The following is a 16,433-nucleotide window of genomic DNA, read 5'->3' on the forward strand; positions in this document are numbered from 1 at the left end:
CAAGAGCAATTAAAGAAGGCAATAAATACTGGCCTTGCCAACAATGCCCACATCCACGAGTGAAAAACTCATTTTCCAGTTCTAATGAAATGCGATTGACCTGAAATATTAACTCTTTTTCTTTGACAATAGATGCTGCCTGACCTGCTGACTATTGCCACAGTTTCTTCTTCAGCATCTGCAGTATTTTAGTTTTGCTTTAACATATAATAAATGATGTATTTTCATTAACTAAATTAAAATAAATTTTAAATGTTAATAAAATATGTTTGGTTGCTTATATGGATTATTTGAAGGAAAGCTAGAGGACAAATTTTAAATTGCTGAATGAATTAACTTAATTGACCTCCTCCCTAGGTCCGTATCATCTTGGATGCCATTGTTAAGTTATTTATTATGCTCCATGTGACAATGGACTCTAACACCATCCTACCTGTAATGCTGAAGACCAGGTGACTATAGTGTTACGATCTTGATTGAGACCAGTAACTTCTTTTTAAAAAGAAATCTGACATCCCAGTTATTTACTGGAAGAATTAAGCCACAAGGTTCCACGGTTTAAAACAAAATATTTTTTACTATACAAGAGTCAACAAAACAAACACTAAATACTATCTTAGCAACCACCTATATTCTAAGAATAGAATCAAAATCATTTAACATGAATTAACAGGCAAAATGTGAATGATTATAAACTATAAATTACATATTAAAGGCAGATAAACAAGTAAGATAGATCTTATGAATTAGCTCAGCTGTCCACTCAGCATGTATGTCATCAGATCTCAGTCACAAAGTTCTGCAAAACTCTGTCTTCTTCATGAAGAATTTTAGCTTCTCTTCTATTAGGACTTCGCCTGAAGTTCAACTGACAGTAGTACACAACCAATCCAAGTTCCATGGACACAGTCTGCATTAAAAATGGCACATGTCTGTGGAACCTCCTCAACTCTGTTTATGATGGTCTGGATGGCCATCATCAAATTAAAAAATCAGTTGCAGCAACTATATTCTAGGCTCTTCTCAGATCTAGCCTCTATCTTTTTCAGCTTCCCTGTACTGCGCCATTGGAGTCTTGACATTCTGTGTCCTTTTTATATGGTTTCAGCCAGTTTCAATCTCAGTTTCCCTGGAAACTGGGAAGGTCAGATTCCTTTCTTAGTTTCCCTTTTTGGTTTTTCTTTCCAATTAGGATCTGCCTCAAAAATACAAGCTTTGAAACTATGGATTCCATTACAACAGTTAGAGACTCTTGTAGTACAGCCATAATAGTAACATCTCCTTAATGATGTGTAAGGTTTCTAGTTACATCTTAAACACAAAAAAGGGATACACCTAACTCAGTCAGTTTCTACCCTATCCACCTCCTCCCAATCTTCAGTAAAGTGATGGACGTAAATAGCAGGTAGCACCCATGGCTCTGTTCACTAATGTTAAGCTTCTGCCAGAACCATTTGACTTCAGACGTTATTATAGGAATGATCCAAACATAAATACAAAAACTGAATACCAGAGGAGAGATGAGGAGAGCTGTCCTCAACCTCAAAGCAATACTTAATTAAGTGGTACACCAAGTAGTTCAGTAAAAAATTAGCTCAATGGGATCAAAGGAATCATACCTGACATCTTTGTACCTGTTGAGGGTTCAGTTAATGCATCCTCCTGACACCATCATAGGAGTTCCTCAGGGAAGTCCTTTGAGCCAAAGATCTTCAGCCAGCTGTTTCATCCATTACAAGGTCAGCAGTGAAAACACCATAGGTTCAATTTTATTCAGAACTTCTCTGTTAATGAAGCAGTCCATGCCAACCTGGAGATGGACTGGGATAAAATCCAGACTTGGACTGACCAGTGGCAGGTAAAATCCATACCATTTATGTGTTCACATGAAAATCTTTCCACTCGCTATGAGGCTGATGTCAGGAGTATACTGTGATGAAATATTTACCATTCGCCTGGATGGGTACAGTCACAACAGCAAGAAAGTGAATACCATCTCGGGAATGACATCCTTATCACTAGGCTCATCATCACCCCCCCCTTCCCCCCCCCTTCTTCCCCCCCCCTTCTTCCCCCCCCCTCTTCCCCCCCCCCTTCTCCCCCCCCCCTTCTTCCCCCTTCCCCCCCCCACACCCAACACCTTCCTTGCAACACCGAGGCACTTTGGTGTACAGATCTACAGAATACATTCCTGCAACTCACCATGTTATTTCAAAATCACTTCCTTTCTCTGCGACCTCTACCACTGTGAAGGACAAGGGCCTGATATTGCATTAGCCTAGAGCTGATAGGCTGTGCCAGGGCACTTGGGTTTTGGCTACAGTCCATCAAGCTAATGCAAATGAGGTGTGGAAATGGAATGAGTTTCCCAGAGAGGTTGCAAGCAACCAGCGGGTATGTTCCACTGACCTGCTCCCTGGATATCGTTCTGGGGGGAAATCCACCCCATAATATTTCTGACCTGTGGTTGATCTACTAGTGCTGAAAACCTTTAATTGAGAATTTTGCTACTAACAGCAATGATAGAAAATAATATACCATCAACAAAGTTGATACTAAACAATTTGAGATAGAAGAATCTACATAATATTTTTACAGAAGACAAGATTATGATAGGATTTATTACCAATTTGAATCTAAAATAAGAATATAAGCATTTCAGCTTTTGAGGAAATTGAGATACATTGATTTGTAAAACCTAATTCATATAGCACTCGATGACATTGTGTGAAACAGCTGTTAAAGTAGTGTAAAATAAAGTTTATTTATTAGTCACAAGTAGGCTCACATTCATACTGCATGAAGTTACTGTGAAAATCTCCTAGTCGCCACACTCGGGCGCCTGTTCAGGTACACTGAAGGAGAATTTAGCATGGCCAATCCACCTAACCTGCATATCTTTGGACTGTGGGAGGAAACCAGACACCTGGAGGAAACCCACATAGACACGGGGAGAATGTGAAAACTCTACATAGACAGTGACCCAAGCCAGGAATCGAACCTGGGCCCCTGGCGCTGTGAGGCAGCAATGCTAACCACTGTGCCATCGTGCCACTGTTATCACACACAATTTGTGTATTATAAAAACAAAGATTTTAAACAAAGCTGTTAATCTCACTGATGTCACTGCCATTAATGTTCTCAGGTTTCTCCATGACAATGATGATCCTGTGGTTTCAGGCTCGATCAATAAAATGAAATTGCTGCTGAGTCATGTTGTACAAATGTTACACACTGTAAGGTACAGGTTAACAAGATGCAAGGTTAGAGACCCCTTAGCACATAGTTTACTTCTAATACATTGGTAAGAGTCCTGCTGCTTGCCCAGTTATAACTAGTCTACCCCATAAACTATTGATTTGCAGAATCATTGGAGCCAACTGGAAATAACCCAATCTGCAGTGACAAGTATACACATCCAGATCCCTTAATGAGACAAGCTGATCAATAATGTTTCCTTCAGCTGTAGACCTCATCTGATTCTGAAACTGGATGATCAAGTTTGCCAGAGGAATGAGATGCTTGCAATCTCCTATCAATTGCTCTTTCATCTTGTAGCCAATTCAAACCTCTGTAACTTCATGCGCAAAGAAGATAGTAACCAGTTGATTGTTAATTCCACTCTGGGATTCTCTCCCTAAATCTCTCAAATAAGCAAATAACCTCAAGCCCATCTCTTTTCACCAACCCTTCTAATATTTCCTTCTTTGGTTTGGTATCCACTTATCATTGATTACACTCTGTGAAGCACCTTAGAACCTTATTTTTAACACTGAAGGGCCTACTTAAACTTAAGACATTGCCGTTAGACAACTGTAAGCCCAGGTTTAAGTCCTTGCTAGTACCAGGGCAAGTACCAGAAACTGGGCAGAACAATTCCATAAAATGTGTGAGTGCATTGCTACAGTCATTATTCATATCATAGCATTGGTATCATACTTCATCAAAAATTCCATCACTGGAGATGTGGAACTTCTGCAACAACCATTGTCAAGGAATAAAATCTTGAACACATTCACACACGGTGACTAAGCACATAATAATCCATCTGATAACATAAGCACTTATTCAGCAAGAATGTTTATTTCCTCATAATGTACCATCTGCTGTTTTGATAGACCAAGGAAAGTGCATTCAGTCTCCTCAGAGCATTCAGCCATTATCGTTATTGCCAATTACCAAGTTGCCATGTACAATGTGCTATTTCAGACAGGAACAGGTGTCCAGTAAGTAGTCTGCATGTTGTTTAAGTACAATTACTGATTAAACTTTTCAGGGAATTCAGCTGAAGAAAGCTGGCTGAAGTTCAGTAGCTATTGTGCACAGCATCACCTTTGAAGCATAAGTGAGGGGTTCATAGTTTTCTTTGCCATGTCCCGTCAGTATGAAAATTGCATTGAACATTACACAAAAATGATGGTACATTGGACCAGAGAACAGGGTGAGCAGGTTAGAAATAACAGGAGAATTTTACTGGCCTGCACAAGATGAGATCATGGCACGGCGGAGAGGGTGGTAAAATCGCAGGGAGCATTGATAAACTCCCAAACCACATCCTGCCCTCGGGTAATTTTATTGATATTTGGTACGGGATCAGACAGGCAATCTACCATAATGAGGAAGGAAGCCAATTTCAATCTGTAAATAAGGATCATTTTATCAGCCAATGGGATTTTGTGGATGGTGGATCAACCTCCTGTTGTGTGGGAAGGCAACTAGCTAAATGTAGACAGCCTCCCAACAGTAGCCAGGGGGAGTGTTCTTTTCAGTGAAGAGGGGGCTGCAGGCAGGGAAGGCAGCCCCCACAGACCCAACAATTTCCTGAGAGAGGTTTCCCCTCCATCAACAGCAGTTCTATTTTTAAAAATTATCTTCGACTTACTTGTGAAATGCAGCAAATCTCCAGACTGCCTTAGCAGTGGCAGTAAGTGGTACTGATGCTCCTGAGGCTGGCAGTTCTCAGGGCAGGTGGCAGCTACACAACTAGCTGCCGCCCATAAAATTGAGGGTGGACGATTGCTGGTTGGCCGTCTGTGCATGTTGCCAACATGTATCTCCGGCCCATTTTGGGACCTCACCAGTTTTGGCAAAATCAAGCCAAGTCTTTTGATTAGGCACTTTACAGCTTTCTGATTTCATAATTGAGTTCAACAATTTCAGATCATAACTTCTCCCCCAGTATTTTGTATCCTTTTCCTTTGCTGGTTTTGGTTTTTCTCTTTTGCTTTTCTCTCTTGCTTCCGGGCAACAGTTATTCATGATTCTGCCTTTCACACCTTTATAGCACCTTACACAACTGCCAGACATCACAGACGAAGTTCTGACAAAAGGTCATCCAGACTCGAAACGTTGGCTCTGTTCTCTCTCCACAGATGCTGTCAGACGTGCTGAGATTTTCCAGCACTTTCTGTTTTTGTTTCAGATTCCAGCATCCGCAATATTTTGCTTTCATATTATTACAGACGATTATGTAGCCACTGTTGTAATGTAATAGACATGGTAGCTCATTTGCGCACAGCAAACTCCCACAAACAACAATGCAAGAATGACTGGATAATCTGTTTTTTTTGGGATGTTGATCAGGACACTGAGGATAAGACAAGCAAAATACTGTAAATTTTGGAAATCTGAAATTACCACAAAAAATGACGGAAACACTCAGCGTCTTTTCTGATAGTTCTGTTGAAAGGTCATTGACCTGATACATTAATTTCTATGTTTCTCCACATAGATGCTGCCTGACCTGCAAAGTATTTTCAGCATTTTCTGTTTTAGTACAAAATTTATCTTCTTCCTTGTCGGAAAAGTTAGGAATTTGCATGCCAATGCTAAATGCAGTCAACCAGGCTGCAAAATGTAGTTGCAATTTGCCTATAGTCTTGGCGGTAGCAATGCTGTTTTGGTTGCAAAATGGCAACTGTGCCATGTGTGAACACTTTTAGCATAGTCTGCACCAGATGCCACTTTGGTGAGGGTGTTACCATGAGTGTTAGGAACTGATGCGCTATCAATAAGGCGAAAGACTACCGATATGCCAATATAAGTGTAGGCTTTTATTCACAACAGAATCAGGAGCAGATCCCAACAAGTAACCGACCTGGACTGAACAAGGGGGAGGAGACAGCCACCTTTATACTAGGTGCTGAGGGGAGGAACCAAACTGGAAGGGGATGTGTCCAGGTATGACAAACACACACAACGGTGGTCCATATAGGACAAAGGCACAACTGAGGTCCACCACAGGAACATGCTTTGGAAGTACGCAGAGGAAGCAGATTGTGATTTCAGTCAGAACGACTGATTTAGTGCCGATGCTGCCAATTTTGACTTCATTACTCCAGTTAATGACCTCTCTTAACCTCACACAGGTGAACATGCATTCAGTAGTAGGATGGAACCCAAACCCCTACACCATCCACTTCATCAATGCTGTTTAAAGGCATCATGAATGACTTTAAGGTTAGTTGCTGATTGATACCTATTGGTTTTAGCTGCATTTACAGCAGTGCTGTGAGTTTTCTACTAAAGCTGATAGTTTGTTGGGCGTAATGTTTTCCATATGATACAGCCTTGGTTCTGACATCAAGGATTCTGTTTAGGCCATTTGTTCCAAGCCATGGATTGCTGCAGTTAACATTCAACTCGGCCTGACAGAGAGACTGAGGAAAGGTGCCACCGAGGAGGACAAGGTGCTCACAGAGGCAGGGGATAAGAAATCACAAGAGGATTATCCATCCAAGGTCTTCAGGAAACAGTTCTCTACCTCAACCTCAATGAGGAAGTGCAATGTTTGAATAGGTCAGAGAGAAGAAGTTAGAGTGTGTACTGGTGGAAAGGCAGAAGTAGGAGGATAAGGCAATGTCATCCTGTGTGTGGGCAGAAGATTCGTGTTCCATGGAGTCTCTGTCACTTCCCAGGGGTTGCACCTCAGAAATCCTAGTCATCTGTTGGAGGACAGATCGCTCTGTGACTTCCTAAGAAGACCTCCAAGAAGATCGCGCATATCGACACAGACATCAAGTTTCTACAAACATGCAAGAAAGCAGACAAGATACCGAAAGGACTACGGATCACGAACCCACTCAGGTCAACCTTTAACACAGACTACGCTGAGAGACTTTGCCGTCGCACCTCTCTCACCCTCCTCAAACACCTCGTACACCAACTCTACAGCAAACGTCGCAGCCTGGAAACCAAGATCGAATCCATATTCTCAACTTGTGCTCAGGACGCAGACCAGCTGCGAAACTCTGCAAAACAGACGAGACAAAGGAACTACACCATCTACATGCACACCAAGAACAGGAAACTTGAGAAACTCGGCATCACCACCAGCAGCAACCAAGCCTCCCCCGGTACCACAGTAGAAAACAGTACCACTGCAGGAAAGTCCATTGTCAACTTATCGGACTACACACTTCAGCCAGATGAAATCGAAGTTCTCGGCCGAGGGCTCAACTTTTGCCCCACTACCAAAATAGACCCCATCAGTCTCGCAGCGGACACAGAGGAATTCATCAGGCGAATGAGGCTGCGGGAGTTCTTCCACAAACCCCAAGAGGCCAACAGCGAACACAATGAGACAGCTAATGAACCGGAACAGCAGACAGAGAGATCCGCAGTGCAACCGAAGAGGAAAGAGTCGAATTGGACTCCTCCGGAAGGCCGCTGCCCTCGACTTGACATGTATGCCCAAGCCATCAGGAGGTGCGTCAACACCAAATTCATCAGCCGCACTCACAAGACAGCACCGAACATCACCCAAGCACAACGCAACGCCATCCACGCTCTCAAGACCAACCGCAACATTGTCATCAAACCAGCAGACAAAGGAGGGGCCATCGTCAAACTGAACAGAACGGATTACTGCAAAGAAGTGTACCGACAACTGAACAACGAGGAACACTACAGACAGTTACCCACAGATCCGACCAAAGAACACACCCGTCAACTCAACACTCTGATCAAAACCTTTGATCCGGACCTTCAGAGCACCCTCCGTGCTCTCATCCCATGTACTCCACGCGTTGGAGATTCCTACTGCCTCCCAAAAATACACAAGGCAAACACACCCGGCCGTCCCATCGTTTCAGGAAATGGAACCCTGTGCGAGAACCTCTCCGGCTATGTCGAGGGCATCTTGAAACCCATTGTACAAAGAACCCCCAGCTTTTGTCGCGACACTACGGACTTCCTACAGAAACTCAACACACATGGAGCAGTTGAACCAGGAGCACTCCTCGTCACAATGGATGTCTCGGCACTCTACACCAGCATCCCCCATGGCGATGGCATTGCTGCAACTGCCTCAGTACTCAATGCCATCAACTGCCAGTTTCCAGATGCAATTTTACAACTCATCCGCTTCATCCTGGACCACAATATCTTCACCTTCAACAACCAGTTCTTCATCCAGACACACGGAACAGCCATGGGGACAAAATTCGCACCTCAATATGCCAACATCTTCATGCACAGGTTCGAACAAGACTTCTTCACCGCACAGGACCTTCAACCGATGCTATACACTAGATACATCGATGACATTTTCTTCCTTTGGACTCATGGTGAGCAATCACTGAAACAACTATATGATGACATCAACAAGTTCCATCCCACCATCAGACTCACCATGGACTACTCTCCGGAATCGGTTGCATTCTTGGACACACGCATCTCCATTAAGGACGGTCACCTCAGCACCTCACTGTACCGCAAACCCACGGATAACCTCATGATGCTCCACTTCTCCAGCTTCCACCCTAAGCACGTAAAAGAAGCCAACCCCTACGGACAAGCCCTCCGAATACACAGGATCTGCTCGGATGAGGAGGATCGCAACAGACACCTCCAGACGCTGAAAGATGCCCTCATAAGAACAGGATATGGCGCTCGACTCATCGATCAACAGTTCCGACGTGCCACAGCGAAAAACCGCACCGACCTCCTCAGAAGACAAACACGGGACACGGTGGACAGAGTACCCTTCGTTGTCCAGTACTTCCCCGGAGCGGAGAAGCTACGGCATCTCCTCCGGAGCCTTCAACATGTCATTGATGAAGACGAACATCTCGCCAAGGCCATCCCCACACCCCCACTTCTTGCCTTCAAACAACCACGCAACCTCAAACAGACCATTGTCCGCAGCAAACTACCCAGCCTTCAGGAGAACAGTGACCATGACACCACACAACCCTGCCACAGCAACCTCTGCAAGACGTACCGGATCATCGGCACGGATGCCATCATCTCACGTGAGAACACCATCCACCAGGTACACGGTACATACTCTTGCAACTTGGCCAACGTTGTCTACCTGATACGCTGCAGGAAAGGATGTCCCGAGGCATGGTACATTGGGGAAACCATGCAGACGCTACAACAACGGATGAATGAACACCGCTCGACAATCACCAGGCAAGACTGTTCTCTTCCTGTGGGGGAGCACTTCAGCAGTCACGGGCATTCAGCCTTGGATCTTCAGGTAAGCGTTCTCCAAGGCGGCCTTCACGATACACGACAGCGCAGAGTCGCTGAGCAGAAACTGATAGCCAAGTTCCGCACACATGAGGACGGCCTAAACCGGGATGTTGGATTTATGTCACATTATCAGTAACCCCCACAGCTTGCCTCCTGATCTTGCAGAATCTTACTAGCTGTTCTGTCTGGAGACAATACACATCTCTTTAACCTGTGTTTAATGTTCCCTCCACCCACATTATCTGTACCTTTAAGACCTGGCTGGCTGTAGAGATTTGCATTCTAATTAGTATTCTGTAACTTGATGTTGTGTCTCTGTGCACTGTTGGAGAACAGATTTTCACTCCATCTGACGAAAGCTTATGGTATTTGCTACCAAATAAACCTGTTGGACTTTAACCTGGTGTTGTGAGACCTCTTACTGTACTTCCTAAGACAGCAGCAGTCTGAGCCTACATGGCAATAAACTAGGTTTACATTACTTTAATCTGACCTTCCATCGCAAAAGTCAAACGTGGAATGTCCTCTGTTTGTGCTACAATGGAGTATGAGTCAGTGTCCATGAAACACTGCATTATGTTTGGGGCTGCAAGTCTCCTCATAGCTTTGGTCACCATTTTCACACAGGTAAGGATAGGTTCCAAGGTTTGCACAAAGGTCTGTGCGAAGTTGGTATGGGCATCCTCCATGCTTCTTGACAGTGATAGTTGACTCTCTGGCATGCCTACCAATGCACCAAGCATTTAATTGTGCACATCACATCAGCATTTTCCTGCACACTGCCCCATCAAAGTCCTCATGTGAGTCCTCTGCAGCAGAACCTGTGTCTACCCTCACTTGCTGGGTAACTGGCATGTACACTACCTTTATCCCCTGCCCTGGCTGCATGGACCACTCATGCCAGTGGTTCACCACACGCAGATCTTGCTTTGATGCTATATCAAAAGCATGTGCTTTGAAATGAGTATTTGAACTAGTGGTGCGACTGTGAGCTTAAGTAACAGTATTTCATTATCATCAGCGTCTTGTTCCTCTTGAACTTCACACTCCTAATCACTGCCTGGCCAAGTGTCATTTTTTGTGTATCTGAAAAGTGAAAAGAATAGGGAGGTGATGAGGGCAAGTAAGAGGTCCAAAATTGCAACCTCTGCAACTTGGAAATTAAGAAAGATTCAGAAGATTGAAAAGGAGAATTAGGTAGGAACATACCATTATCTTCAAAAGTTTAAGTCCTGCTACCAACCGTAGCCTTAACTGTTGCTACTCCAATGCTGGCAATCACTGTTTCCTTTACCTGGGCAAGGCATTCAGCCATGCCAGTATACTGCTGGTTAGCTGCTGCTGCTTGCAGTATGTGCCTACGTGTCCTGAAAGATAGGGAAGTACATCAGTACAGTGCAATTTGTTTGAGTAATGTTGCATGATTAAATAGCTAGCAGCATTTGTAAGCTGTGAGATGTGGCTGTGAGGCTACAGCAATGTTAAGTGTGAGAGGGTGAGGCATTGCTATGTATGTGAGGTATGAGTCATGGTTGATAGAGATTGTTGGTGGGTGAGTGATGGAGAGTTGGTGAATAGAGCAGCGTGTGAGGCTAGTGGTTAATTTGAAAGGATATGATATTTAAAAATGCACTGACTTATCGCGACCACTTATGTGAGATCATTGAACTTACAGCATTGAATCCAGGTCCTTGGTACTACAATTGACCATGGTGGATATCTGCTGTCAATGTCTTTGCAGTGTTCATGTAGAACAACTACTGATCTCTTGCAGATAGAGGTCTTATCTCCTGTCCCGATCCTGCACCAAGGCTTCCAGTCAGAAAACATTGGAGCCCACTTGCTGCTCTTTTGCACCATTAGTCAGTATTAGAACAAAGAACAAAGAACAGTACAGCACAGGAAACAGGCCCTTCGGCTCTCCAAGCCTGTGCCGCTCCTTGATCCAACTAGACCTATCGTTTGTATCCCTCCATTCCCAGGCTGCTCATGTGACTATCCAGGTAAGTCTTAAACGATGTCAGCGTACCTGCCTCCACCACCCTACTTGGCAGCGCATTCCAGGCCCCCACCACCCTCTGTGTAAAAAACGTCCCTCTGATATCTGAGTTATACTTCGCCCCTCTCACCTTGAGCCCGTGACCCCTCGTGATCGTCACCTCCGACCTGGGAAAAAACTTCCCACTGTTCACCCTATCTATACCCTTCATAATCTTGTACACCTCTATTAGATCTCACCTCATTCTCCGTCTTTCCAGGGAGAACAACCCCAGTTTACCCAATCTCTCCTCATAGCTAAGACCCTCAATATCAGGCAACATCCTGGTAAATCTTCTCTGCACTCTCTAACGCCTCCACGTCCTTCTGGTAGTGCGGCGACCAGAACTGGACGCAGTACTCCAAATGTGGCCTAACCAGCGTTCTATACAGCTGCATCATCAGACTCCAGCTTTTATACTCTATACCCTGTCCTATAAAGGCAAGCATACCATATGCCTTCTTCACCACCTTCTCCACCTGTGTTGCCACCTTCAAGGATTTGTGGACTTGCACACCTAGGTCCCTCTGTGTTTCTATACTCCTGATGACTCTGCCATTTATTGTATTCTTCTTGCTCAGAATAGTTTTCCCAGCCCCTTCCAGCATCTGCTGAAGACTTCCCTTGAAGAGGTGTGCTGTTGCATCTCTTTAAGCATTTCCCTTTAAGTGCTGGGCTGGGTACTACTATTATTTAAATTAGCAGGTTGCATGAGGTTTGCATACTGCCTACATCAGAAGGAATGGGCGTGGGTTATTCACACATTGCCTTATCCAATTTGTCCTTCCTAATCCATTAACTTTTCCAACTACATTCTGCTACTTTGTACTCATGCCTAATTTTTTGAAAGTATTATTGAACAGATGAATATGTATAACTTGATTGGAGCTGTGTGGATTTCTCACATTTTGTAAAGCACATTTGTAGACTCTCGATGTGAATTTCCACAGATGTTCATCTGCTCGTTTTGTTGTAACTTCATCAGAGTAGCTGCGGAAACTATGGGTACATGGTGTAAACACCATTTATACATAGTTTCAGGTTTTCCTTAGCTCTTCCTCCAATGTTTTAATGAACAAATTCACCTGCTAAGTTTTGAATCTGGACATTTGGCATAAATATAAACTCGCTTAATTTCAATTAATTTAGTGAGAATACTGATTGTTTGCAAATAATTTTTCAGTACTATTCCAACTTATGCCTCTTAGCATTGGGTTTTATTATTTGCAAACATGGAGAAGCAATGTCTGCACTGGAGCCAGGCTGCCTTGTACCACTGAAAGGAGTCTAACAACACCAGGTTAAAGTCCAACAGGTTTATTTGGTAGCAAACGCCACTAGCTTTCGGAGCGCTGCTCCTTCGTCAGATGGAGTGGAAATTTCCACTCCATCTGACGAAGGAGCAGCGCTCCGAAAGCTAGTGGCGTTTGCTACCAAATAAACCTGTTGGACTTTAACCTGGTGTTGTTAGACTCCTTACTGTGTTTACCCCAGTCCAACGCCGGCATTTCCACGTCATTGTACCACTGAGCCATGGAATGTAACAATTACTGGTGGATAATCACATTTTGTAGTAATTAAGTTATTTAATCATAGAATCATCATAGAATCCCCCATGCAGAAGGAGGCCAATCAGCCCTTTGAGTCCACACCGACTCCCTGACAAAGCATCTTACCCAGATCCACAGCCCCATGTATTTACCCTGCTAATCTGCCTAACCTACACATCTTTGGACACTAAGGTGCAATTTAGCATGACCAATCCATCTAACCTGCACATCTTTGGACAGTGGAAGGAAAGTGGAGTACTCGGAGGAAACCACGCAGATACGGGGAGAACATGCAAACTCCAGAGGGCAGGATGTTCCGGCCATTTTTGCCCCAAGACCGGAGAATCCCACCCAAAGTCAATGGACTTTTGTATACTCTGTGTCCCGCCTGCCACGATTCCCATGGCGCCCAGACAGTCAGAAAACTCCACCCAGACAGTCACCCAAAGCCAGAATTGAACCCAGGTCCCTGACAGCAATGCTAACCACTGTGCTTGGGGGGAGGAGGGTGGGGGGCGGGAGACAGTTAGCTAGATGGCTATCATGTGGCTCAGATTAACACCAACGGCACATTTTAATTCCAGTTTCAGCTGAGGTAGACTTGGGACCTGGAGCCTCGCCCTGCGCCTGAGAATGGAAGGCATTGGTAAACCACCATCAACAAAAAGCTGTCACGAAGATACCTCAGCATGAACCATAAGTCGACAATGAGTCGAGGACCTGCCTTCAAGCAAACATGGAATGGAAAGTTATTGAAAACTGATGTTAATATATTTTCCCCATTTTTGCATCTGTCCGTACGTCAGCCTTTTGATGCTCTATATTTGAAAGTAAATAAATATCTTCAAGATTAAAGTTTCCAAAATATTTACAGGTCTAAAATTTAAAAACAGTGTTTTTTAGTTGCATGTATATAAAGGATTGGTTTAAAGAATACATACCTTAAAGATGGTTGACTCCAGTTTTGGCTAAGCAGGTCAAAGACTGGTAAACTTGCTTCCAGCAGCATTCTGATAAATCCAGAATGGTTTCTTTTAGCAGATTTCAAGTCAAAAGTAGTCCCATGAGTTTGTAACAAGGCTAATGAACAGATTTCTTCGGGTAATTTATCTGCATAGACTAAAAATATATTTTACTTAATTCTTTAATCAAAGAACTTCCCGGGCACAGGAACAGACACTGGAAGGCAGCTTTTAAGACTTTAGAAAAACCAGCAGCAGACTCATTTTAGTGATTAAGTAGCATTTAGCGTTACCATGAAGAGCAGCATAAATGCACCCTCTTCTCCACAGTGCTTTAAAAATACTGTAAAAAAATTATTTCAGGTGCAGTACATGTTCTTCGGGTCAACTTTACAAATAACACCACAAAGAAAGAGCTTTTGTCAGCAGAAACCTGGTATGAGCACAATCATCTTCTTGGCAGCAAATTATATCCATCGCACTTGCATAAAATTGAGAAAAAGAAAAATCCAGAAAGCACAGATAACAGACGATTACTATTCATGTGAAGTTTTCTCTCTTATGGCTAATAAAATGACTGTGTTGCAGAACTGGCCAACATTCAGGCTAAAGAGACTGTGAAACAGACTGTTTCCGCCCTATGGCCTCGGTTTTCTTCCCTGCAAAATGTTAGTTATTTTGCTTGGCTCATTGCCAGTTTTAAATATCTTGCTGTGTACAGTATTGATTCAGCATAATTTTTTTAGCTATCCCTTTGCACTAAAGGTAAACTAGGATCGAAATAGTGCATATCAACAACAAAAAAAAGAGTACCATGTTATCATGGCTTGAAAGCACATTTTTTCTCTTGTAGTTAGCTGACAGTCCAGGTTGTGTCAATTAGTGATTCTTTAGTCTGGACACTATAAACCACTAGCTGTAGTTCAGTGCTATAGCTATGAGTTTCAAATTTCAGCCAGCTTACTTTCTGAACATAGTGTTTCTAAAAAAAAACTGTCACCTTAGCAACAAGGAATCCTGACCCAACAGACAGTAAGAGCTTTGATCTCAACCTATCGCTCTCCATGAGACAATGTTACACAATTAAGAAGTAAGCAGAAGTCAGAGGAGCAGTCTTGAAATAGCTTTGAAATCGAACTACTAGCTGTCTCATGAGCCATTAAAAGCCAAAATAAGAAACCAACACTATTTTGTGCTATCTGTAAAATAATTATAAATTAACTTGTGCAGCTCTAATTCTATCTGTCCTGATTAGCCTAAGGCAGTCTTGCCTAGTGAAAAAAGACTAAGCTTGAGTTGTCAAACCTTTTCACCATCAAAATCTATGCCAATGTTCCATTCTGGGTTCAGACTGGCTAAAGACGCTTTTAAGATTCATTAATGACCCAAATAATGCAAAATTAAGATTTGTGTATTCTTTTAATAAAATTGATTTAATTTTAAAAATATATATTTTCTTTGCCTATTAGGGTTAGATACATATATTTGTTTGTTTAATTTATTTTCTTCTTATTGTACATTTTATCTTGTACATATTAATAAAAAGTAAAATTGCAGGTTTGTTCTAAAAATTTTTGCAAAGCCATTCAACTTGTTTTATTAGTAATACTGTACCTTTCATTATTTCTCTGATGGCCAGAGCAGTGGTAAGGGCATTATAATTGACCTTCATGTTCCTGGACTCGGGACCAAAAAAAAGCAGGGCTTCCTAATCTTGATTGATAATCAGTGACCACCACAGCAAAATATATGTGTGTTTTGTGGACGTCTGATGAAGACATGATGAGACTTGGCAATGATATACTCCATAATTCCATAGTCTGCCAACACTCACTGTCTAGTCTCATACATGAAGAATGGCCACTTGGGTAAGGTTACCAGAAGTCTGCCAGCACCTGGAGAATTATGAATCACCATCTTCAAGAGAGGAAGAATTGGAAAGAAACAATACTTCGGTTTTAGTTTTAAAAATGTACCACAAAAAGCATGTAATGCCCAAGTTTAATTTTGATACGTTTTAAAATTAGGGTTAGGGTAAGACAACTGAGACAGAAGGTTGTCTTTGACAACAGATACCATTGGAAGTCAACAGGCATCCTATTTTACAAGACTGTTGTATGGACCACCCATCTCTACTGTTGTGAAACCTGGACTGTTTATCGATGTCACATTAAGATCCTTGAGAATTTCCTTTAGCGGTGCTTTTGACAAAACCTGGGAATCAAATGGGAGGAGCGTCGAAGTAATGTCAGCATCCCCTACGAAGCAGCGTCTATCAGCATTGAAACCCTGCTCCTGTGGAACCAACTCTGGTAGATGGCCCATTGCATCCAGATTCTCGTCTCTCCACAGGCTCTCTTCTACCAGCTCTCTGTTGGCCTATGCTCTAAGGGCGGCCAAGGA

General features: G+C 43.1%; 1 protein-coding gene across 1 annotated transcript in view; it reads right to left on the bottom strand.

The window, feature by feature from the left end:
* aff3 (AF4/FMR2 family, member 3) overlaps window positions 1-14,077 on the bottom strand; it is a 147,150-nt gene extending 133,073 nt beyond the window's left edge. The window contains exon 1 of the mRNA XM_078221940.1: window positions 14,010-14,077. Coding sequence (XP_078078066.1) covers window positions 14,010-14,077 — 68 coding nt within the window. The remainder of the gene's footprint in view (window positions 1-14,009) is intronic.
* Window positions 14,078-16,433: the final 2,356 nt, after the last annotated feature.

Source organism: Mustelus asterias, chromosome 10 (assembly GCF_964213995.1).
Source record: "Mustelus asterias chromosome 10, sMusAst1.hap1.1, whole genome shotgun sequence".
Taxonomy (NCBI): Eukaryota; Metazoa; Chordata; class Chondrichthyes; order Carcharhiniformes; family Triakidae; genus Mustelus; species Mustelus asterias.